This window comes from Panthera tigris, chromosome A3 (assembly GCF_018350195.1).
Source record: "Panthera tigris isolate Pti1 chromosome A3, P.tigris_Pti1_mat1.1, whole genome shotgun sequence".
Classification (NCBI taxonomy): domain Eukaryota; kingdom Metazoa; phylum Chordata; class Mammalia; order Carnivora; family Felidae; genus Panthera; species Panthera tigris.
This window is the reverse complement of record NC_056662.1, coordinates 138525417-138550806: the sequence shown is the minus strand read 5'-3', so window position 1 is coordinate 138550806 and position 25390 is coordinate 138525417. Positions and strand designations below refer to the sequence as shown.

General features: G+C 58.2%; 1 protein-coding gene and 1 long non-coding RNA gene across 2 annotated transcripts in view; one reads left to right on the top strand and one right to left on the bottom strand.

Moving 5' to 3' along the window:
- TPO (thyroid peroxidase) overlaps window positions 1-25390 on the top strand; it is a 41408-nt gene that overhangs the window by 650 nt on the left and 15368 nt on the right. Inside the window, exons 2-9 of the mRNA XM_042979821.1 lie at window positions 173-257; window positions 8248-8417; window positions 10448-10580; window positions 17059-17188; window positions 18816-19022; window positions 20331-20849; window positions 23372-23630; window positions 24221-24391. Of these exons, the coding sequence (XP_042835755.1) occupies window positions 173-257; window positions 8248-8417; window positions 10448-10580; window positions 17059-17188; window positions 18816-19022; window positions 20331-20849; window positions 23372-23630; window positions 24221-24391 (1674 nt within the window). The remainder of the gene's footprint in view (window positions 1-172; window positions 258-8247; window positions 8418-10447; window positions 10581-17058; window positions 17189-18815; window positions 19023-20330; window positions 20850-23371; window positions 23631-24220; window positions 24392-25390) is intronic.
- Window positions 18056-20063, bottom strand: LOC122237100. The gene is made up of 2 exons (XR_006215315.1): window positions 19941-20063; window positions 18056-18988 (listed from the first exon to the last, which is right to left on the bottom strand). It is a non-coding gene; the product is annotated as an uncharacterized LOC122237100 (long non-coding RNA).

Genomic DNA, 25390 nt, shown 5'->3' with positions numbered 1-25390 from the left:
CCGATTTGCGATGTGCGAATGGGGCCCCACGGGGTGACCTAGCCAGGACCCCACATTCGGGCCCAGGAGCCGCGAGCTTGTCGCCGCCTCCCGCGGACTTGGTGGAGAAACTGAAGGGGGCAGAGGGTGGCTGACCTCGAATGTGCTTCACCGTGGGGCGTGTCGTCCACAGGGAAGGGCCGAGACTCTGCTGTGACCCGCGCTGTGGAAGAGAGCAGGCGCATGGTGGACGAGGCCATCTACCACACCATGAAAAGGTGGGCTTTCCGGAGGGGGCGGGAGGGGAGCCGCCAGGTCGCCGGGAGAGGGCACGGGTCTGCCGGTTAATTTTCACCACCGGCCCAGCGTCTCCACACCTCAGGAGACCTTGCCTGTGCAAATCCACTTTCCTGGCTTCTCGGGCAAGAGCTGGAAAGACCCATATTCAGCGTCAGATTCTTCCTCCAGCACGTGGAGAAGCACAGTGACGTCCCCGGGACTCAGCGCTGCGGTCCTCGCAGTCCTGGGGGCCGGGGGCTTCTCCCTGGGGGGTGAGACTCAGCCTTTGGGGAGCAGGAGGCGGGGGAGCTGGGAGACCGGGGCCTGGGCGGGGCTGGCAAAGACACGCATTCGGTGCTGGATTAAGTCCACCCATCATTCTGGTTTAAGTAGTTAAGAAACACCTCGATTTTAAATATATAATTGACATCAACATCAAAGATATCGTGGTCTCAAACATTAGATGTTCATAAAACACAAAACAACTAAAAAGCAGGTTTTGAGGTTGACTAATAATTATATAAACTGTCAAAATACAGAATGTCACGAGGCATAGTTGATTCCTTTCCAAATATCTGTTTTTCCAGCCAGAAAAGTCCCCTGCTGTCCGTATTGATAGTGAACTAATTTTTACCTCTTTTCTAAAACCTTGAATGAAAGGGGGAAGAAAGAGAAAGCCCACTTCCCCTGCACTCATACTCTGGCGGTGTGTCTGAAACCGCGACAGCGGTTATGGGAATGGCCGTCAGTGGCCCAGCCAGACCCTGCTTGGAAACTGGCGGAGGCAACAGATCCCGCTGAAGTCAGTGTCTGCAGCCTAAAGAGGCCATGACGACCCCCTTGGGATATTTTATTGGAAAGATCTGCTTTTTGAGAACTCTCAAATAATGCTTTATTTGCCTACTCAAGCGGTGTGTCCTGAGGGGCTATGCTCTCCCTACTTAGCAAGGCCAGCCCTGTGCCGCTAGGGTTAGGAAGACGAATATCATCTCATGTCCACACTCCTTCTGGGGAGACACACACTTAATTCAGGGACGGGCACACTGATCATCAAAAAAGTATCGTGGTCGATTAGCGATAAAGAATCAGCTTTGGAGGAACCGAGACGGGGGCAGGTGCAGGGCGACCTGGGGCGGGGCGGGCGCTGGGTGCGGGCAGAGAGACAAGCCTCATTCTGGAGGGGGTCGTGCTGGGTGGTTGGTGCCCCCGAACTCATGCCCTTTGGGCTGGGGTGCACAGACCTGCCCCCAGCGGCCTCGCGGCTCCACTGCGGCCCCAACACTCCTGCCCTTCATTCACAAGCCTCTTCAGGCTAGAAATGCCAACATTTTCCCCCTGACGTATATTGTTTCTCAATTAGGGTTAATGAACTAAGGAGCCGTTAATTTGCTATTTGCTTACTAATCATAGAATGAATTATTGCATTTCAATAACTAATTAAGTTTCAACAAAAATCCCCCAATAATTGCATGGTCGCTTAATTATTTATTATTTATGAAACGATAACGTATAAAACCCGAGTTGCCTAAATAAGGTAATTTCTCAGCGTATTTCATCCTGATCCTTGAAGAGCTTCTGAAGTACTCAGGCTAAGACCGTGGTTCATGTGCCATGTGAGCTCTGCCTCTTCTGTGAATTCTTCTAAAGCGAGAAGAATCCACCTGTGGGGTCCACGGTGGTCACTGGAAGGATCACATGCCTTTAATGTCCTCATTCCACAAAGTGCACAAGCCCAGTGACGGGTGCGAGAGTCACCCCGGCCGCCATGGGGTTGTCTTATGGACCAGGGAGCAGCCTTGGCCCTGCTCATCCCGAAGCAGAGAGGGACACTCAGGGAAGCAGACAGACAGACAGACGGAGGGCAGAGAAGGCAGAGGAGAAAGATCCAGAGCGGGAAGGACAGTAAAGAGAGTCAAGGAAGGAAGGAAGGTCCCATGAACTGACCAAGGGGTCCCGTTGCCCGGGACTAGGACCCCACCATCTCAGGTCTGTTACCACATGTGTTCTGGGCTGTGGCCCCACATACTCGGGGTTATGACCCCATAGACTCAAGGCTATGACCCTGCCTCCAGGGCTGGTTGACACATGAGTGAGGAACTTGGGGCTGGAGCCCACCAGTTGGGGACTGTCACCTGTGTACTGAAGGCTATGACCTCACATACTTTGGCTGTGACCCGACGTGCTCTGGCCGTGACCCCATGTGTTCTGGCTGTGACCCCACATACTCAGGGCTGTGACCCTTCATGCTCTAGCTGTGATCCCCGTGCTCTGGCTGTGACCCCCGTCTTCTGTGAACCCCCCCCCATGCTCTGGCTGTGATCCCCCCTGCTCTGGCTGTGACCCCCCCATGCTCTGGCTGTGACCCCCGTGCTCGGGCTGTGACTCCCATGTTCTGCTGTGACCCCCCCCCATGCTCTGGCTGTGACCCCCCCCATGTTCTGGCTGTAACCCCCGTGTTCTGGCTGTGACCCCCGTGCTCTGGCTGTGATCCCCGTACTCTGGCTGTGACCCCCGTACTCTGGCTGTGATCCCCGTGCTCGGGCTGTGATCCCCCTGTGCTCTGGCTGTGACTCCCATGTTCTGCTGTGACCCCCCCATGCTCTGGCTGTGACCCCCGTGTTCTGGCTGTGACCCCCCCATGCTCTGGCTGTGATACCCCCCATGCTCTGGCTATGACCCCCGTGCTCGGGCTGTGATTCCCCCCGTGCTCTGGCTGTGAGCCCAGATGGCTGGGGCCAAGGTGCTGCTGGGAAGTGGCCCAGGTGAGCAACGGGATGGTGAGCAGACAGGTGAGCCCAGAGGCGCATGTCAGGGAGAACCTCGGCCGCCCCCCCACCCCCGCCCCCTGAGCCTCCCAGGGAGGGTCCCGAATGCCCCCAGCGCCCAATGACTTGCCTTTAAGGGCTGATGACCGTTCCTTGGCGCTCCCAGGATGCGCTCCCAGGGCCCGCGTGCTCGCGGTGGGGAGCAAGTCCTCCTGTCCCTGACGCTTCAGCAGCAGGGGACCCATGGTGCCAGGAGACGCTGGGTCCAGGAACGTGGACCCGAGGACCCCAACGCTCGTATTGGTGTAAATGGCACGATGCCGGGGCTCACGTCCCCGGGCGCTAAATCCTCCCAGGTTGGCCTTCGGGCCACTTCCGACACTCGGTTTGCCTGGAGAAGGTGCGCCCTGGGCGGCACGGCCTGGTGTGCGGTGTCCCTGGAGCCCATCCGCTGCAGACACCGTGGCCTTTCCGGCTCCGTGGGGGAGGCTGAGGGAGCTTCCGACGCTCCGGGGGAACCAGGGCGACACCGGGATCCGACGCACAGCTGATGCTGAGCCCGTGAGAGCTCCCCAGATGTGAGCTCAAAATCAGGCATGTTTTGCTGCGAATAGAGGGTAGGTGTGCCGCCTCTTCATACGTACTACCTCACTCACCTCTAGAGCCGAGGCCGTCAACCTGCAGCCGTAGTCCGGGTGTGCACTGTGACCCCTGCGACCTCTCGGGGTGGCTACGGAGCAGAGGTGACAGGAGTGGAGGCGCCTCCTCAGGGAGCAGCCCAGGTGCCCAGAGGGACACACGCCCACAGGACAACTCGTGGTTGCCACCAGCCTGTCGTGGGCCCGGAACGGCCAGGCCCACACGCAGGGTAGCCAGCTGGAGCCGGGGCCTCGCAGGGAACAGAGAATCCCCCCAGGGGGAGGGGGTCAGCAGGCAGACCCTGGTCACGGGAGTGGGCAGCACAGGCTGGCCTGGGTGCCTTGGGGGCCGGAGAAGCACAGCGGAGGCCCCCTGTGCTGGAGGCCGGAGGCCTCCACACCGGAGGCCGCACAGCCGGGCAGGGGTGACGTGCGTCCCCGAGGAGATCTCTGAGGAACCCCCGTCCGTGGAAAGCACAGGAGGGCCTGCCGCCAGCCAGGGCAGGTCTGTGCGGGGCACGGGAGCCTGGCTGCACGAGGCTGGGGCCCAGGGGGCAGGGGCTGGCGTCCGGTCCTCGCTCCAAGCCGGGCCAGCCGGGTCTGGACGTGAGGACGTGTCTTGTCAACCTCACCAGAAGGGCTCCAAGGGCTTTGTCTCAGCTCTGTTGGTGAGCACTGGGCTCCCATCACACGCGTGTGCGTGTGTGCATATGTGTGTGTACTATGCTGGGCTCTGGGCTCCCGTCACACACGTGTGCGTGTGTGCATATGTGTATGTACTGTGCTGGGCTCTGTTGGTGAGCGCTGGGCTCCCGTCACACACGTGTGTGTGTGTGCATATGTGTGGCATGCATCCGTACTCCCTCAGTGAAAGCCCACTTCTGGGAATCTGCACGTGCTCCCCCAGGCCAGCCCGGAAAGTAGCCACACCTTTGTCAGGGGTGAGGGCGTGTGTGTGCTGTGTGGACGCACTCTGGTCCCGGGATTCCACACGAGAAGACTCGCATGGGGATCGGGGCTGGAACAGCGCGGCCAGGGGGTCAGCCGCAAGCACAGAGCAGCGTGTTAAAGTGCACTGTCCCCGTGAGCGGGCAGGTGCCCCGAGTGGGGACGGACCCAGGCTGGTGGGGGGCTGGATGCTGTTGGGTCCCAGGCTGGGGGCGCTGTTGGGTCCCAGCAGATGGGGTGGTCTCAACGGAGGCGCCTCAATCGTTCGGGGAACCCCTCCCATGGGATGGGAGGCGGTGTGACCGGTGCAAACTCCCGTGGGGTGCAGCTGCCTGCGTGGGCCCCTCCCGCGAGCAGACGGTGGGCACAGCCCTTTCCTCAGGTGGCCTCTCCAGGCCCGCCCACACTGGAGGCCGCCTCCCCACCGCGGGCCGTGCCGGCGGTGTCTGTGACCTTGGAAGCCCGTGCTCCGGGCTGTGGCCTGGCCGGGCTGCCGGGGGTTTGCCCCTGGAAGGTTCTGCTCACCTGTTTGCTCAGAAAGGCAGTTAAGAGGCCCCTCTGCCTTTGTTCCGGACAGTTCTCCAAGGTCGTCCGCAGAGCGGCTTAGCCCTGGGAGAAACACCGCCTCCCCGCACAAGCAGGAAAGCTTCGATCCCGTGGACGTAACAGGCAGGGCTCCTGGGGGGGCAGGGAGCCCATGTGGAGTGGGGTTCCCGGCCGAGGCTGCGAGGCCACCGCACCTCACGGGCCGCCGTCCTCCCCGGGCATCTGGGAGCAGTGGAGTGCTCGTCTCCGAGGCCCATGCAGACACTGCCCCAAACCCCAGGGCTCAGTACGGCACTCGTGAGTCGGCAGACGGTCCTGTGCTTACAAGCCTGGCACGGCCCTCACTGCACCAGAGCCCAGGAGCCTGCGGGACGAAGTCCTTCCGCTCCAGGAAACCTCTGTCCTCACCGTCCCGGCTCGTTCACGGCTCACGTCCCCTGGTGGGCCTTCCTCTCTCTTTGGGCGGTGACGTTGGGTCCCCGAGCACTTCTCCTCGGTCGTCCTCACTCTGACTTCGTCCTCCCCTCGCAAGGACCTGGGGGGCACATGGCCCATGGGACAATCCAGGGAAACAACATCATCTTACCATCGGCTGACCAGCAAGGCAGATTCTACCTGCAACCCAATCCCCTTTGCTATGCGGCCAGGCGTGTTCACAGGCTCTGAGGACTGGGGTGCGGACATCTTTGGAGGGCCCTTCTCCTGTCCACACAGAGTCTCAGGGGGGCCCAGAAAGCCTGGCACTGATACCATTGTGGCTGGGGGCTCGTGGCTGGGGCCAGGGTCCCTTCTCTGGGGCCAGAGTCCCATGTTTGCAGCTTGGTCCGGTGTCCACAACTAGGGTCCTGTCTGGGTCCAGGGTCCCCTGTCTGGGGCTGGGGGTCTTGTGTCTGGGGCTGGGGTTCCCGTGTCTGAGGCCAGAGTCCCCTGTCTGGGGCTGGGAGTCTTGTGTCTGGGGCCAGGGTCCCCTGTCTGAGGCCAGGTTCCTGTGTCTGGGTCCAGGGTCCCCTGTCTGGGGCTGGGAGTCTTGTGCCTGGGGTTAGAGTCCCCTGTCTGGGGCTGGGGGTCCTGTGTCTGGGGCTGGGGTTCCTGTGTCTGGGGCCAGGGTCCCCTGTCTGGGGCTGGGAGTCTTGTGTCTGGGGCCAGGGTCCCCTGTCTGAGGCCAGGTTCCTGTGTCTGGGTCCAGGGTCCCCTGTCTGGAGCCGGGGTCCCCTGTCTGGGGCTGGGGTTCCCATGTCTGGGCCCAGGATCCCCTGTCTGGGGCTGGGAGTCTTGTGCCTAGGGTTAGAGTCCCCTGTCTGGGGCTGGGAGTCTTGTGCCTGGGGTTAGAGTCCCCTGTCTGGGGCTGGGGGTCCTGTGTCTGGGGCTGGGGTTCCCGTGTCTGGGGCCAGGGTCCCCTGTCTGGGGCTGGGAGTCTTGTGTCTGGGGCCAGGGTCCCCTGTCTGAGGCCAGGTTCCTGTGTCTGGGTCCAGGGTCCCCTGTCTGGAGCCGGGGTCCCCTGTCTGGGGCTGGGGTTCCCATGTCTGGGCCCAGGATCCCCTGTCTGGGGCTGGGAGTCTTGTGCCTAGGGTTAGAGTCCCCTGTCTGGGGCTGGGAGTCTTGTGCCTGGGGTTAGAGTCCCCTGTCTGGGGCTGGGGGTCCTGTGTCTGGGGCTGGGGTTCCCGTGTCTGGGGCCAGGGTCCCCTGTCTGGGGCTGGGAGTCTTGTGTCTGGGGCCAGGGTCCCCTGTCTGGGGTCAGGGTCTCCTATCTGGGGCTGGGGCCAGGGTCCCCTGTCTGGGGCTGGGGGTCTTGTGTCTGGGGCTGGGGGTCCCGTGTCTGGGGCCAGAGTCCCCTGTCTGGGGCTGGGAGTCTTGTGTCTGGGGCCAGGGTCCCCTGTCTAGAGCCGGAGTCCCCTGTCTGGGGCTGGGGTTCCCATGTCTGGAGCCAGGGTCCCCGGTCTGTGGCTGGGAGTCTTGTATCTGGGGCCAGGGTCCCCTGTCTGGGGCTGGGATTCCGTGTCTGGGGCCAGGGTCCCCTGTCTGGGGGGTCTGTGCAGCTATGCAGGCCAGTGTCTCAGCTTCTATGAAAAGCTGGATCCCCTCAAGTGCATGATGCCATCATGTGGTTAAAAAACACACTGGCAGGTCTAAGCACAGCTTTTTTATATTAAAGTTACATGTCAGATACCTTTATGTGTGCGTTCGGGTATCTCTAACGTACACGTTGCAGACGTGTGTGACTTTTGTGTCCCAATACCGGGTCCTTCTCTTGCTGGCTGTCGGCCTGAGGCCAGCTGCTCTGGTCTCATGGGCATAATTGCAGAATTTATCCCCTGCGTCTTTGTGAGGAATTACTGAGAAGAAAGTAGTACTTAGCACAGCGCCTGCCACACTGTTTTCACCCAGGAAGCCCTGCCCGTTTGTGCTTATTATTAACAAATGGAACACAGAGGTGGCCCACTGGATGACAGCAAGGGGGACGACTGAGCGAGAATTTGGCTGTTTTTCGCCAAGGCCTCAGCGTCGGGCCTTCCTGCCAGCTCCTGCTTCCACCTGGGGCCGCATGATGCCACCCTGCAGGAGCCACCAGGCGAGGGCAGCTTCGGCACAGAGGCCAGCCCGGCCCCCCTGCTCCTGGGGCCCTGGCCCCCAGATGCCATGGGCAGAGGGGTCGCACTGACCCCCTGTGGCCGGGGCTCCCAGGATGTGAGAGGCCAGGAAGGCCAGCTGCCGGCGACACCGATGGCACTTCGCGTTAGGGTGATTTTGGTTCGAGAACAAAGGGCGTGTGGCCGCGTCGTGCCCTGTGGTGGCTGGTTCTTGGCCCCGGGACCTCGCAGGGTTGCAGGCACGCAGCGCGGCTCGCTCACCGGCTGGAACACGGCAAAGGCATCTCAGGATCTGGGGGAGAAGGTGTATCTCACACAGTGTCGCACAGGCCCTGTCCCCTGGCTGAGCCCTGAGTCCGGCGAGCGGCGTGTGTATCAGCCTGACCTGCAGCCCGCACAGTGCTGGCCGCACGGTGCTCCACAGCGTCCGCTGAAGCCATCAGCGACGGCCGGTGAACACGGCCACGCAAGAGTAACCAACCCCGAGTCTCCTCTTGTGCGCAGAGACCTCAGCGAACGGGACAGCCCTTCTCCGTCACAGCTGCTGTCTTTTTCCAAGCTCCCCGAGCCAACCAGCCGCGCCGTCTCCCGAGCGGCTGAGATCATGGAAGCTTCCGTGCAGGCCGTGAAGACAAGAGTCTACGGGAAGCTCGGGCGATCTCAGCCTCCCACCGGTGAGCTCCCCGAGGTGCCCCCCACCCGGAGCCACGGCCCCTGAGGAGCAGACCCCAGGGCTGGGCAGGGACTTCGAGGGTGCTTCTCACTCCGCTGCACACACATGGGGTCCCCGCTCGCTCCCAGGACTGACACTTGGCTCTTAAATAAACAGGCTCAGGCAGACATCACATTGTGTCTGCGCTGGCCTGGGAGGTCACTGTTGCTCTGCCGTCCGAACTGAACCTGCCAAGGAGCTCAGCCTCCTGGGCATCCCGCGTCATGGTGGAAGGAGTGTGGGGAGGTCCACAGACCTGGTCAGAACTCGGGGAGCTCCCAGGAGCTCAGGGGCGAGCAAGGACGGTGAGTCATCGCCTGTTACTGGTTCAGAGCCTTGGAGAACCAGGGTGCTCGACCCTGAACTGGGCACCACACTGGCTGCCGGCTTGCCCGGCTGTTGGCAGAACAAAATAGACTTGGGCTCAAGCCGCATCGGGTGAAAGCACCCCGCGGGTGCAGGGCCCTGCGCTGATGGCCATCGTGACCACGGGCACATTTGTGAGCCCTGGGGTGGGCAACTAGAAGGCAGGATTTTTAAGAAACAAACTTACCCAGACTTTTCCAGTGTGGTGCGGTGAGCTACTGGGTCCCTTAATCCGAACTGGCCGTAGACACTTAACCCGAAGTGGTTAGTTAGTCTCTACAACAAGACAGGCTTCGCTGAGTCGGGACTCACCAGAATTCTCAGACAGTACACTTACCAGGTTCGACTGACTTCATGGCAGCCAAAGATTCTTCTGACGTGGTTTTGTGTCAAATCGTAGGACTGAGTGAGGGCTCTGAGGGCTGTAGGCCCCATCCCATCCCCAGAGCCTTGCTCAGCCGTGGGGTGCAGGGGTATCAGGAGACGGGGCAGAGGGGTTTGGCCCAGGCCAACATACAGAACTGAAGAACCCATTAATTTAGGGAGTTTCCTATGGCTGCCATTGTCAACAGCGTGGACAGGTGTAGACGGTGTAGAACGTGGGAAAAGTAACTGAGGCCACGCGGCCCCTGGGACCTCGTCAGCGTGCAGCGTCCACAGCTGCGTGCAGGCGCCCTGCTTCCCGCTCTTTGCGCACGCTGGTTCCGTCCGTCAGCGCAGCTACGATCGTGGTTCTGTGCGGCGGGCTTGGTCACGCTCCCCACGCCAGAGCGCTCCCTGTTCTGAAGGCTCTGTGCTCACGTCGTAAGCCGCACACGTTCCCGTCGGCTGGGCAGAAAGCGTGGTCGGAGGGCCACTGAGCCGCAGGGACTGCTCGGCGCACGTTGACGGTCAGGAAGCCGGTGTCATTTCTCCCCAGTTTACATTACAAGGGTGCATTCCTCCTCGTGTTTCTCTGCTGAATACCTCAGCTTCACGGGTGTGTGGTTAGTCAGCTTATTAAGGCGTTATCTTGAAGATTTGTACAAACCATCTTGGAGAAGTGGCCAGTGATCCCTTCTGCGAGCAGACAACAAAGCAGTCCTTGCTTTGATTTGTTCAATAAGCAGCAACAGAATTGGGGAGAAAGTGAGTAAATAAGGGACAGGTTTCTGGGCCCCTAATCTAGAAAGATTCGGGAGAAGGGATCCAGAAATCAGTGCGCAGAGAAAAGAAGGTTCTGTGGATGGACACACGGACGCTGCGGGCACACCTGACCAGGGCAGGCTTGGAGGAGGGACAAGGACTGCGCTTGGCCGTCTTCCATCACCGCGAGGGTGTGACCGGCACGTCGGGGAGGTGACCCCACTAGGTGGCTTGTGTCTGGGGGCTTGGAGCTCTGACTGGCTTTCCTGAACGATCACAAAGCAAAAATAGGTTTTAATGGGCCACCTGCTGGCGGTGAGAGGCTCAAGGGGATTGTTGAGAGAGCGACTGGATTCACGGAGAAGGAAGCCCTCGCCCCAGCGCACAGTGTGGCTTCCCTGTGAGCCCGAACACAGGGGTCACAGACACCCTGAGAGTGTGGGACAGTGCCCGCCGCATCGGTAGGCTTGCCGTGACAAACGCGTTGCTGCTTCTCCTCAGATGTCCTACCAGAAGACGTGCTGAGCACCATCGCGAACCTGTCCGGATGCCTGCCTCACATGCTGCCCCCCACGTGTCCAGACACCTGCCTGGCAAACAAGTACAGGCTCATCACGGGCGCCTGCACCAACAGGTATTTCCTTCAGGTCTTCTCGGCTGGATTCCGACACGATGAGCGGCCCTCCTGAGGGAGGTGGCAGACCACCCGGGGTCGTCTCCGCCTCTGAGCGCCGGATCTCTCTACCCTCCACCACCTCACCTGCCCACCCGTCCACGGGTGTCCCCTGGACGCCACCCCCGTCCCATCTACCAGTGGCCCCTGAACCCGGCCCCCGTCCTGTCCACGGGTGTCCCCTGGACGCCCCCCACCCTGTCCACCGGTGTCCCCTGGACACCTGCCTGCAGGACCGGTGAGGGGACGCCCAGCCCCTGGACAGCAGGGCCCACAGGAGGGCGGGGGAGAGAGTGGCACACAAGCACGGGGGACAGTGGCATGGAGGGGAGAGAGCAGGGGAGAGTGTGACGGGGTTGGGGAGGCCCAGGAGCCACGGGTTCAGCTGAGACCAGAACCCGGAAGCACGAGGGCCGAGGGCGGTTCTGTCAGGCCCAGACGCAGGGCTGGGTCACGGGAGAGCAGCCCGCTAGGCACCGGAGGGCAGCACCGCTGCCGCCTGGCCCCGGGGCGGGGGCTGGGAGAAAACGGCCGTCAGCCATGCGTCCGTTCGTTCGTTCGCTGGTTCGTTCGTTCATTCCTTGTTTATTCAGAACACTTTGAGCGCCCAAAGAGCCGGGAGCTGTGACACATGCTGGGGGGTGTGACAGCCTGGTCCTCGCAGCTGACAAATGAGGCCACGGGCCCCAGTGGGTCCGGCGTAAACAGGAACAGCTCCCATTTTTAATACATGAAGGAAAGGAAACGGGGACACCCACGTGGCTGGTCAGGCGGGGGCCGTGCACACGGGGCTGCTGTCGGAGGCAGAGGGTGATGCCCGTGACCCAAGCCATCAAGGACGACCAGATGCTCGGCGTCCCTCCCCCACTCTGCACGCCACTGAGGGCGTCCCTGGGCCCTCCCCCCGGTCCCCCCCCAGGAGGGCCTGGGCCTCTCGCCTCTGTCTCTGAGGCTCCTTCTGTGGAGGCAGGGCCCCCCTGGGGAGCCCTTGCCAGCTCCATCCGGGGGGTCTTGTCTGGCACCTCTCCTGGCGCACCTCTTTCCTCCGTGACGCCCCGGCTCCTGCTGGTGCTGGCTTTGCCTGGGGTGCAGGCTGCGGAGGGCGGGAGCCTCCGTGACGCCCGGGCCGGTGAGTCCTCAGTGCACACGGGAGACACCGCTCATGGCTTCTCCGGGGTGCGTGTCTGTGCCGCAGAGACCAACACGCGTGTGCTCACACGGGCCCCGGGTCCCATCAGCTCCACAAGGCTTGTGCGGCCCCCCCGGGCGTGATGCACACTGGGGTGTTCACACCCGGGGAGTAAAGGCTTAGCAGCTATTTCTTTCTGATCCGTATTTTCTTAACTGGGAAAGCGTATTTTCCTTTTGGGTAGTTCTGGTTATTTCGCTGAGTTTCTACATCTTTTATCTCAGTTTCGAAAGCAGCTTTGTCGTCAGCAGGAAGCCCGGACTGCTGTTCCTTCAAGGTTCGCCGGTGGTCAGACTTCCCTACGAGGTGGCAGAGTTAAATCGCGGACGTGTTGGCCGTTACCAATGTCATGCTTCCCATTTGTCCTAAATTTCACCAGTGCTTCTTTCCGAGCTCTTGGGGTTGGCTTCCTGCTACGGTCTTTCCTCCACACTCGAACTCGGACACGCAGTGGGCGTTTTTGCTTCCCTTTTTCTTCCTTAACCAAGTCCCTTCTTATCCTATAGCTGCTGCCAGGCAGCGAACAGCGGTGCTCTGGGCCTACTGAGGGCAGTGCGGTGGCCAGAGTGACCTGGGATTTAACCGTACAAATTCTAAGTCTCCACACGGTGGGTTTAAAAACTCTCCACTTGTACTGGTTTTCTTGCAGTGTAGACCTCACGTGTGTGGGGCGTGGCTTCTAACCTTCCTTTTCCCTCTGCTGAGAATATCCCAACTGCTGGGCTGCGTCACGCGAAATCAGCCAGCCCAAGTGGAGAAGGATGTCTACGGTCTCTCTTCTGTTGGTGTGACCTCATCGGTGCCACAAGCGTGTTGCTCACGAGGAATCGAGTGGCACGCCCGTTCATGTGGCCCTTCTCTGCTCTCAGCTGGTCCTCGGGCTCTGGCAGCCACCTGGGTTCCCCGCGTGTGGCGGTGTGGGCATGGGTGCTGCTTGTGTCTCCTACGGTAAATCCAAACGTGACACGTAGGACGTCAGAAATTCACACACCTGCTGTCCGGTTCTGGCTGCTGCGTGTAGCAGGACCACCTTGATGACTCTCGGAGGCAGTCCGGGCTCTATTTCTGTATCCATAAAATGGGAATGATACCAGCAGGGCTGATTTTGAGAGACGCGTTTCTAGAGGTCCCTGCATGCAGTCTACAAGCTCGAGGACAGTAGGTGTTGCCATGATTGTTACCATGAAATGACCATTCCACATGTGACCAGTTGGCTCTGGCCGAGGGCACTAGCCACAGAGGGCCAGAAACATCCTTCAACGTGAATTTTCCCGAGAGCAGGGGGGAGGCCCCTACGATCAGGCAGCTGTGACGTATACTGCTTCTCAAGGTGACAGTGACACTCTTCACGGCTCAGGCTTGGTTAACGTCGAGTTAAAGATGACAGCCAGTAAACCTGGCCCTCAGCCTCTCTAACCATCCGGCAGAGGCGTGGAGATTGCAGACGACGTTTCCATCCACACGGTGACAGAGACACAGCCCGTTACTGGATTCGTCTGCTTAATTCCCAGGCCTGCCTGATGTGCGTCCTACACACGGACGTACAGAGAGGTTGGGATCAGGTCTGCAGGTCGTCATCCTACCAAAGGCTGGCATGCCAGTCTCCTTTACGTGGTAATTCTGCACCAAGCTTCATCCGTGGAGACTTTCTCTCCTCAAAACCCGTGAATTCATAGAGGAAACCATAAACTCTGAAGGCGAAACTTGATACATACATTGAAATTATAGGAAGAACCCCCAAACGTACCTAGGTTTAGTATATATTCTGGTATATATATAATTCTCTGTATTAATTTGCCAAAAAAAAGTTGTCAAAAACCAAATTAAGTGTCGGATCTGGCTTGCCAACATATGTGGCTATACGAACACCAGGCATCTGAAGACTCACGTCCCCAGGGCCCTTTTCTTCTGGCCATTTGCTTTGGGGTCATTTTCACACTCACTTTTTCTTCTCCTTTGTGTTTGGCCGAAGGCACGAAATTGCCCAGTGGAAGTGAAACCTTGAGGATCTCAGTGCAACTGAGGGAGCTGTTTGTGTCACCTTCACACCATCCTCTCCCTCCAACGCCTGCATTTATCTGCTTGAAACCAGCTGTTAGATGGGTCAGCGCCCGCGCTGTCCTCAGATCCTTTACTGATATTGACACTTGAATCCAAACAAACCCGAAACGGAACAGCACCCCTGACAGGCACAGGCCACCCCCCGAGGCCCCACGGACGCTTGTTAGTCTTTAAGGAAAAGTAGACGGTGCTGGTGTTGGTTTCTTGATGAAATATCGAGGAACACAACGTGGGCACAGATGTCTCCATGATAAGTAAGGTCTCCAGAGTTTGGGGAACACATTGAGCGCGTACCAATTACGGAAAAGCATGTTCCTCCGGGAGGGTTCAGTCGTGCCCCCTCCACTGCCCTTCTCTCACGCTCACGGGTCTTTGCTGCCGCCCATCAGGGAGCTCCAGCAGGGGCCCCTGCACCGCAGGCCGAGATGGTCATGCTTCCAGGCTGGCCGGCAGGGCACCAGGCCACATGGGGTGTGCAGGTCAAATGCACACCCTTGCTGAGTGTCCACAAAGGCACGTGAGTGCCCCCTGGGTGGTCGTGATAGCCCACAAGCTACTGAAATAGAAAAGTCACTCGGCACAAACATCGCAGCCTAAGCAGTTAACGTCTCATTCACATCTTCTTTCTGGCCATTGCTTCGCTGGATTATTTGTTTTTCGGGTGGGAGTTTGGTGAGTTCTTTATAGATTGTGGATACTAGCCCTTTGTCCAATATGCCATTTGCAAATATCTTTTCCCATTCCGTTGGTGCCTTTTAGTTTTGTTGATTGTTTCCTTTGCAGTGCAGAAGCTTTTTATCTTCATGAGGTCCCAATAGTTCATTTTTGCTTTTAATTCCCGTGCCTTTGAAGATGTGTCAAATAAGAAATTGCTGCGGCTGAGGTCAGAGAGGTTTTTTCCTGCTTTCTGCTCTAGGGTTTTGATGGTTTCCTGTCTCACATTCAGGTCCTTTATCCATTTTGAGTTTATTTTTGTGAATGGTGTAAGAAAGTAGTCTAGTTTCATTCAGCATGTTGCTGTCCAGTTCTCCCAGCACCATTTGTTAAAGAGACTGTCTTTTTTCCATTGGATATTCTTTCCTGCTTTGTCGAAGATTAGTTGGCCATACTTTTGTGGGTCCAATTCTGGAGTCTCTATTCTATTCCATTGGTCTATGTGTCTGTTTTTGTGCCAATACCACGCTGTCTTGATGATTACAGCTTTGTAGTAGAGGCCAAAGTCTGGGATTGTGATGCTTCCCACTTTGGTTTTCTTCTTCAATATTACTTTGGCTATTGTGCCATTTGTCCACAAAGGCACGTGAGTGCCCCCTGGGTGGTCTTGATAGCCACAAATGGCTTTGTGGCTTTTGTGGTTCCATACAGTTTTTAGGATTTGACCAACAGGCACACGAAAAGATACTCAACGTCATTCCTCATCAGGGAAATACAAATCAAAGCCACACTGAGATACCACCTCACGCCGGTCAGAGTGGCTAAAATGAACAAGTCAGGAGACTGTAGATTCTAGCGAGGATGTGGAGAAACGGGAACCCTCGTGCACTGTTGGTGGGAATGCAAACTGGTGCAGCCGCTCTGGAAAACAGTGTGGTTTCCTCAAAAAATTAAAAATAGAAATACCCTATGACCCAGCAATAGCACTGCTAGGAATTTACCCAAGGGACACAGGAGTGCTGATGCAGAGGGGCACTTATACCCCAATGTTTATAGTGGCACTTTCAACCATAGCCAAAGTATGGAAAGAGCCTAAATGTCCATCAACTGACGAATGGATAAAGAAGATGTGGTTTATGTATAGAATGGAATACTACTTGGCAATGAGAAAGAATGAAATCTGGCCATTTGTAGCAATGTGGATGGAACTGGAGGGTATTATGCTAAGTGAAATAAATCAGGCAGAGAAGGACAGATATCATATGTTTTCACTCATATGCAGATCCTGAGAAACTTAACAGGGGGGAGGGGAAGGGGGGAAAAAGTTACAGAGAGAGAAGGAGGCAAACCGTAAGAGACTCTTAAATACTGAGAATAAACCAAGGGTTGATGGGGGCTGGGGGAGAGGGGAAAGTGGGTGATGGGCATTGAGGAGGGCACCTGTTGGGATGAGCACTGGGTGTTGTATGGAAACCAATTTGACAATAAATTATAAAAAAAAAAAATCTCATTTGCAACTGATTGAAAGAGCACCCCTCCAAGCCATTCTTCATGGGATTCCAGTAAAGAGAAACCAACTGTAACAAATCTGACACCTTATCGGAGCGCATACCAATCTCCCCACGCTGACTTATGGCAGCTAATTAAACGCATTGCTATCCCGTGTCGCTCTGCAAATTGAACCACTCCAGTGTGCTGGAGATCAACGAAGGACTGATAATCAAATTATCCCCACCCACTGTCCCTGCAGACACACAAAAGTGCCCATCCCGCCTCCTGCTAGATGCTCCCGAGGGTTCCCGGGTAAGGCAGCCGCGATGCGATGGATGCAATAAAACCCTTTTCCCTAAGTCAGGAGCCATGTGGCACCATCAGGAGAAGCTGTGTTCAGTCTGTCCTTCGAATGTGCTGACTCCACTGCCCAGATCAGAAACCACTCGCAGGAGCTCCCGGTTCTCTTCCCTCTTAGAGCATCGGAATCAGTCACATTTATGTCAGAATGATCCACATACATGATGTCCTTAATAATGATAATTGTGTCAAAACACAACTAATTTTTAAATACGTCTATTTCTAAACACTCCACAAACTAAAAAAACTACTCAGTGTGTCACGAGTCTCTTAGACTTTGCTACTTAGGTGCTCCAAGTGCCTACACATCAGATGCACAAAAGGATCGTTGAAGTCTAGTCCCAATGTTTGCCCACTCAGGTCCTTCTGCCGTGTGACCTCCTGAGCCAGACGCTTGCCTACTGCCTTCAAATGGCCACCTTGCTCATTTCTCTTGCAGAGAGCACCACAGGGACGCCCCAGATGCCGAGTGACCCCCCGTGGATCTGGTTGGTAAATGCCAAGGGAGCATGAACAATTTTATACCCAAATTAGCCGTTAAAAAACAAAGAACAGATTTTTCTGTAACAGAAAATTCCCATTTCCTTTTGCTCTTTGAGCCAGTGTTTCCATTCTAATTCATCTATCACTTTTCCCCAGATGTAGGCTATCTCATGATTCGAAGCCTCACATTTGTTTCCGCAGAGACCATCCCAGGTGGGGAGCCTCCAACACAGCCCTGGCCAGGTGGCTGCCCCCCACCTACGAAGACGGCATCAGCGAGGCCAGGGGGTGGAACCCCCACGTCCTGTACAACGGCTTTCCACTGCCCCCCGTACGTAGCTCACCACGCTGTGTCCCCACGATGCTCCCCGGCCACCCGCCACCTCGGAGGAAGCCAGCCTGCTCAGGGCAGTGGGCTTGGAGAGTCCCCGTCCACCCTCACGACCCCTGTGCTCCAGGGCACAGAGAGACCCCAGTCACCAGCCAGGGAGCACAACAAGGCAGATTTAAGTTAAAGTTCCTCTAACTCTCTGCTCGTCACCTCATTTCAGTATTTGAAAGAAATCCTCTATGCATGGGCAGAGGAGGAGGTGTATTCAAAGATTCTTAAAGTTACGTAATTCACTCATTCATGCAAAACCATGGATGGTTGCCGCTTTAGTCCCAGAGGCAAATTATTTGCTAAGCAAACTCATATCCAATCCACTGATCAATGTGGTTAAAAAAATGGATATTTGACCCTCCATTTGACTACTTGCTTCCATGAACAAACCAATCTGCTTGGTCCTGTCCTGTATGTGACAGTGGAATTCTCCAGAAACATAAAAGGGACGCCCTGTTTAGTGTGAGAAGTCAGGATCTGACCATGCCAGCTTGGGGACCGCCACCCCGTCCCCAGGCTCCCCTACGGAAACCAACAGCTTCCCTGGGAGGTCTTCAGTTGGCCGACAGGCAGGAGGACAGGAGCCGCCTGGTGTCAGAGCCGCACCGTGGGCTCCCTGTGGTTGGAACAGGCCCCTCTGGGTGTGCTAACCCGTACTTTTCTGCAGGTCACTTGCAGCCTCCATTCAGCTGCCTGGGTAATGAGGTAATAACACCTTTCCTGTCCTGCACTAGCTGCCAGACCTGTTGGAGCCCTGAGGCTTTCTGAACTCTCAGTGTTAAGGGCAACCCCGCCAAAATTATACAGCTACTCAGGTCACAGCTCAGGTACCTTTAATGGGATGTATTAGTTTCCTGCTGCTGCTGTAACAAGTTAGCACAATTTTAGTGGCTTAAACTACACAAAGTTACAGAAGTCTGACATGGGTCTCACTAGCCTCCAATCCAGGTGTGGGCTGGGCTTCATTCCTCCTGGAGGCTGGGGATCCGCTTCTTGGCCCCCTGGCTTCCAGGGACACTGCCTCCTTGGCTCTTGCCCCCCAAAAGCTGCATCCCCTCTGCCTACAGTCAGGAGAAGCTCTCCGATTTTAAGAACCATGTGATTGCATCGGATCCACTTGGAAACCCAGGGTAGCCCCCTGTCTTGAGGTCCTTAGAGTAATCACATCCACAAAGGTGTCAAGGCCTGGGGAACAGCCCTCCGCGGCCCTGTCCTCTGAGTCACGACCTCTGTCACACCAATGGCTAGATGTGTAATAAATTACCTAATTTAATCCCCACAATGATCCTGAAATATCAACATTTCATACTCACATACAGATAATGAAACTAAGACTCAGGGCAGTTAACTAAGGCCCCCCCAATCACCACAAACCAATGCATTATGCTGAGGGTAGCCTGGATGTGTCCACCCACCCTAATGCCACAGACTCGAACTTCTGAGCGCCAGCCATCCGTGAATGGGCGCAGCCTCGTGTCCTGTGAACGAGCACGGCCCTATGACCCTCAGGGTTCCCCAGTGTCCTCTTTCTCTGCCGATGGCCTTCCCACATGACAAGCTGGTCTCTTTCGCCCAGGTCCGGGAGGTGACAAGGCAAGTTATTCGAGTTTCCAACGAGGCCGTCACGGAAGATGACCAATATTCTGATCTCCTGATGGTGTGGGGCCAATATATTGATCATGACATCGCATTCACCCCTCAGAGCACCAGGAAAGTTGCATCTGAGGGAGAAGCTGATTGCCAGTTGACCTGCAAAAACCAAGACCCGTGTTTTCCCATACAGGTACAAATTTAAACTTCTTCACATTGGTTACAAAATAATAGATGTCGTTTAAAAAGTCAAACAGAAGTGTAAAATGAAAGGTCAAAACCTATGGATGCGGCTAGAAATTGCCTGTGCGTGTTTGTACATAACGTGTCCTTATGTGCGTACAGGAGCCTCACGCACAGCTCGTGTGTCGCACTACGTGCGTTGCTCCCAACTTGGTGTGGATCTCCGAGCAGTAGTTATAGTTCTCCCGTGTCATTAAGTGGACAGAAACGTGATTGTTTTAAGACTTCGACAGTCCTGCAGTGTGCGTCATAACTTACTAACGATTAGCTTCTTCATGAGCATTTAGGTGGTTTTAAGCTTTGTTGTTTTAAAATGCTGTTGCAGGGGCGCCTGGGTGGCGCAGTCGGTTAAGCGTCCGACTTCAGCCGGGTCACGATCTCGCGGTCCGTGAGTTCGAGCCCCGCGTCAGGCTCTGGGCTGATGGCTCGGAGCCTGGAGCCTGTTTCCGATTCTGTGTCTCCCTCTCTCTCTGCCCCTCCCCCGTTCATGCTCTGTCTCTCTCTGTCCCAAAAATAAAAAAAAACGTTGAAAAAAAAAATTAAAAAAAAAAAAATAAAATGCTGTTGCAAATAACAAAGCGGGCGCACACCTGGACGTAGAGCCTGGGGCACGCATGCGCACCTAGCGGGCACATCGGCAGGGCTAACGGTGCAGAGCTGGGGGAGCACAGAATGCGCCCACAGATACTGCAAATCTGGTCTCTGTAAATATTGTGCTAATTTCCTCTCTTACTAGCAAGGGAAGAGACAGTGCAGGTAAGGGTTTAATCACTTCTCTTTGGAAAACATCCTCAAAGGTCGGGGGTAGGAGGAGCACTTTCTACCCAAGAGCAGACTGTCTGGGCCACGTCCCCTAGGTACCACACACCTTCCTGGAGCAGCCACTCCGGGCCACGCTGTGCCCGAGCTTGGTGGGAGGTCCAGATAAGAGAACCAGAAGTTTGGACCCTTTGGGCGTCTGCAGAGTAGGCCCCAACAGGCCAGGCATCTAAACAAAACAGACCAAAAGGAAAGATTGTGGAGAAGGGGTGAAAGGGCACCATGGGGACTGCACCAATCACAGCTAAGGAAACTCCAGCCTCCTCCAAATGTCCTGACCCTTGGCAGGAAGGGGGAGCTGGAGGGGGACAAGTGGGCGGGGCAGGAGACAGGAGTGGGCGGGGCAGACAGCGGCACCGGTGCCCTAGGGTCCCGGCCCCCCGAAAGCTTTCAGGGTGTCTGCAGAGGCCCAGTGACCCGGTCTCCCCTTTCCCGGCAGCTACCCACCAACGGCTCGGGGACTTCAGGACGGTCCTGTTTGCCATTTTACCGCTCCTCCGCGGCCTGTGGCACCGGTATCCAAGGCGCCTTCTTTGGCAACCTGACCTCGGCGAACCCGCGACAGCAGATGAACGGGCTGACCTCTTTCCTGGACGCGTCCACCGTGTACGGCAGCTCCCCGGCCTTGGAGAAGCAGCTGCGCAACTGGACCAGTGCGGAGGGGCTGCTCCGGGTCAACACGCGCCACTGGGACGCCGGCCGCGCCTACCTGCCCTTCGCGCGGCCGCCTGGGCCCACGGGCTGCGCGCCCGAGCCCGGGACCCGCGGGACGGCCCAGGCGCCTTGCTTCCTGGCCGGGGACGGCCGTGCCAGCGAGGTCCCCGCCCTGACGGCCCTGCACACACTGTGGCTGCGGGAGCACAACCGCCTGGCCGTGGCGCTCAAGGCCCTCAACGCGCACTGGAGCGCGAACACCGCCTACCAGGAGGCGCGCAAGGTGGTGGGCGCCTTGCACCAGGTGTGAGAGGTCACTGGGACGCCCTGTGCTAGCGTGAGCAACGGGAGCTGGGCGGGAGGCGGGGAGCACGGGAGCCCCGTGGTTCAGGAGTAGAGCTCCGGAAGGAGCTGCGTGCTTGTGTAAGCGGAGGGAGCCCCGTGGTGCGGGAAGGCGTGGGGGGTAGAGGGCGGGAGCCCCGTGGTGCAGGAGGAGAGCTCTGGAAGGAGCTGCGTGCTTGTGTAAGCGGGGGTGAACCCCGTGGTGCGGGGAGGGGTGGGGGGTAGAGGGCGGGAGCCCGTTGGTGCAGGAGTAGAGCTCCGGAAGGAGCTGCGTGCTTGTGCAAGCTGGGGGAGCCCCATGGTGCGGGGAGGGGTAGGGGGTAGAGGGCGGGAGCCCCGTGGTGCAGGAGTAGAGCTCTGGAAGGAGCTGCGTGCTTGTGTAAGTGGGGGGGAGCCCCGTGGTGCGGGAAGGGGTGGGGAGTAGAGGGCGGGAGCCCCGTGGTGCAGGAGTAGAGCTCCGGAAGGAGCTGCGTGCTTGTGTAAGCGGGAGGCGGGGGTGGGGGGGGTGGGGGGAGGGGTGGGGGGGGGAAGTCCCGTGGTGCGGGGGCGGGGGGTAGAGGGCGGGAGCCCCCTGGTGCAGGGGGCGGGGTAAGAGCGCGGGAGACCCGGTGCTGTGGGGGTGGTGCTGGAGGGTGGAGCCGGTCGTGGGAACCTGATGCCCACGCTTACATGGACCCGCAGGCGGTGGAGGGCAGCTCACCTCCGAGTCACATTCACGATTCACAGAGGGGAACACGCAGTCGGCGAAATAAAAGAAGTGATAACCACGTAGGGCCTGTGAAGGGGCGTTTAGGCAGATTTGGAGGACGGCAATGTAATGTGACCCGGAAACCCGCCACCGTCTTATGGCAAAGTCAAACAGCCCGTCAGACACGCTCTCACCTTGAACAAAGTGGCCTCCGACGCAGGCGCAGTCTAGCAGTTCTCAGACAGGGTCCCGTCGGGGGCGTCCCGGCCCCCGCTCTGCCATGGCGCGTGTCCCCTTGTTTTCTGTGTCGTGTCGTGTCTGTGCCCCTTCCCCGAACGCACGCTCCGCGGGGACAGACGGTGTGTTTCCCAGCTGTCCCGTATGAGCAGGGGTCCAGGTCCAAGGGCAAGAACGAAGCAGAGCCTCGCCCATCACCCCGGAGCCCCTCCCTGCGGCTGCCCAGGACATTACAACATTTCTGAGGCTCACATTTCACTTTCAAATTTCCTTCTGTTTTCTTCAGTCGATAGCTTTTCTTCGGGGTTTTTGCAAATGCCTTGGAAACCTTAAAATAATGATAGGTTGCATTGAAAGAGTTGGTAAAACCCTTGCAGGAGCATGGGCTGCGTCCTGGGGGCCCCTCAGCCGCGGGACAGACAGCCCTGTGCAGGGTGGGGGGGGGCGTGTGCCCTGCCCCAGGTCGCGGAAGGGGCTCCCACGAGGGGAACCTACAGGTGTAGAACAAACAAACAAAAACCTTGTGGAGAAGTCACTTTGAGGCCTTACTGCAGGGCAGGGCGAGCTGAGACCTGGTCCATCAGGGGGCTGCACCTGTCTCTCCGCTGGGTCCCGTGATCATGAAGGGCACCTGGGGAGGGTCACAGGCCGCGTCAGTCCTGTCCCCTTAGAGCGATGCATCTTCCAGGTTGGACCAAATTAGGACGAGGCCTCATTTACAAAACCCACACACGGGTTCGGCTCCTGTGGCGACCCCTGCCGGCCCCTTGCCTTCGTGCTTCTGTTACAACGAACTAACGACCTGACAGACACAATTCAGGGGGGGAAGGAGTGACAGGGTGTTTCTCTCGGCCTAAATTTTAACCGGCGAGAGCCCTTCAATCCCACGTAGCCCTCGGCTTGCGCGCCATTTCCTTCCCGCTTCCAGGCAGGGAGTCCAGCAGCGCCCCGGACCCTCTCTGTAAGTAACGTGTCTGCCACGTGGACACCACACCGCACACCCAGCACAGAAAACCACGGCTGTTTCCTGCTCTCACGGAAACTCCACGAAAGAGGTTCTCCAGATAAGGAAGCTGGTCCAGAGAGGCCCCCGGCCCTCCCAGAGTAGCGCAACTAAGAAGGAGGAGGTGGGATTCGAACTCCCGGCTCTGAATCCTGAGCCTCTGGTCTCAGGTTCCGCAAAACGCCTGGACTTCTGACTTGCGCTCTGAGTTCAGACGTCGCCGGAGTGCCCACGGGTGAAGCGTGGTGCAGTGCCACAGCCCTTGTGTCTGTGTGGTGTGCAGCCACGTTTTGTGTGGCCTTCCCTGCGGGGTGTCTGGGGGTGTCGCTGACATGCGCCCCGTCCCGTAAATGCCAGAGCTGTGAGGTCGCTACTCGCATCCGTTCAGCTGGTTACCTGTTCCCTTGCCTGGATGGCACGTCCCTCCTGGAACACCTCTGCCCCCGGGCATGTGCAGGAGGAAGTCCTCCCCTGTCTCTGGACGTGGCCCCGGTCTGGCCCCCGGGCCCTGCTGGAGGCGCCCCGCTCAGAAACTCCTGTTTTCCCTTCTCCGTAGATCATCACCATGCGAGACTACATCCCCAAAGTCCTGGGCCCCGAGGCCTTCCAGCAGCACGTGGGCCCCTATGAGGGCTATGACCCCACCGTGGACCCCACCGTGTCCAACGTGTTTTCCACGGCCGCCTTCCGCTTCGGCCACGCCACGGTGCACCCGCTGGTGCGGCGGCTGGACGCCAGCTTCCGGGAGCACCCCGCGCTCCCCCCGCTGCGGCTGCAGGACGCCTTCTTCAGCCCCTGGAGGGTCCTCAAGGAAGGTGCGCCCCCTCCCGCAGGCTCCCCGGCACAAGCGCCCACAAACCCGTGGTGACGGCAGGCTTTCCGCTCCTAGCACATTTGGCCGAATTCTGTGTGGTTATCGGCCTTTACGGGGAAAGTCAACACCTCGAAGCTTTTTAAAGGCTCGACCGCTCATCAGAAAACCTCCTCCCGGATTCTGAAGCTCTTCAGAGTCCGCAGGATGGCCACCTGAGGTGCAGCCCCCCTCCACCTAGTGTTTCAAAGCTCGTGTAGAAACCTCGTTAGCACATGTTCGTTACAAGCAACACCGTCCTCACTGGTGCACAACGTGAGAACGTCAGGACTGCCGGTTCCTTCTCTGGGTCCCCTTTGGGCCTGCAGCCTGCCCTCTATGCTCACCAGTCAGTCCCCTGGGGGGCCCGGCCAGGTGCCGACCCACCCACACGGCAGAACCCAAGCAGTACTGGGAAGCCCTCGGAGTCACGTGAAGGGAATTCGAGAACCTGAAGGGCTCATCCGTTAAGAACAAGCAGAGCTGGCCGTCGGAGATGCCGTGGTTTTCCCAGGACTCATGAGACAATCTCGGCCTCTTCCGTGTATTTTACAGGCGGTTTGGACCCCCTCGTGAGGGGCCTTCTCTCGAGACCAGCCAAGCTGCAGGTACAGGACCAGCTGATGAACGAGGAGCTGACAGAGAGGCTGTTCGTGCTGGGGAGCTCGGGCATGCTGGACCTGGCGTCCATCAACCTGCAGCGGGGCCGGGACCACGGCCTGCCAGGTCTGCCTGCTCCCGGCTCCTCCCCGGGCTCCTCGTTGGGCTCCTCCCCGGGCTCCTCCCCCGACTCTCCTTGGGCTCCTCCCTGGGCTCCTCCTTGGGCTCACCTCCCCAGACTCACTTCCCCGGGCTCCTCCCTGGCTCACCTCCCACCTGGGCCTGTCTTCTCAGAAGTAAATGTGTTGCCAACCTTTGTCCAGTCTCTAAGAAATGGGCTTTCCAGGCACCCTCGTTCATCCACTGGGAGCTCATTCAGCTTGCTCAGAGGACAGGCCCGCAGGGCGCCCGGGGCCTCCCAGTGGGGCAGGAGCAGGGGGTTTAAAAAGAGGAAGAGGGAGATGGTCTGGCCTCCCAGCAGCCCACACGAGGCACAGCTCCAGGGGAGTCAGAGGCAGCTGTCCTGCCCGCCCCCTCCCTGTCACCGTCCCAATCAACACACAGCCTTCTGCTGCCTCCAGGCTGTCTCACCCCAGCAGTCTGATTCCCTGGCCACTGTGTGGGTGGGAACCCTCTTCCCAGGAGGCTCCTAGCTCCCCACCCCCACCTGCCGTGCCCACTCAGGCCCCTTACCTGTCCCAACCCTCGCCGCCCCAGCCCTGAGACCCTCTGGGATGCCCTCCATGGCCTTTCCTCTGGGGTGCCCATAGTTGGGCTGTCTGGCCAGCCTTTGGTAGCCACGCGAGGCCCCTGCCACCCAGTCTCTGTGTGTAGACACGCCTCCCTGGTGCCTGGGGAGCCCCTCCGGGTCAGGGGCTATGCCTCACGTGTCCCCTCTCTGCGTGTGTTGGGGACTCACAGACCGGCCGTGGGAAACCAGGCCTGCCTGCTCAGAGCCCCCCACACGTGTCCCCTCTTACCTCCCCCTCAGAGGCCTGGGAGGTGAGTTATGATCACAGTAAAACGTGGCGTCTGGGGTCTGGCATTGTTGTGCCTCCCACTGGGTTTATGAACTAACCCTTCAGGAAGGCCCCGACGTCGGTGCCAGAACATTCCGGCACGTCG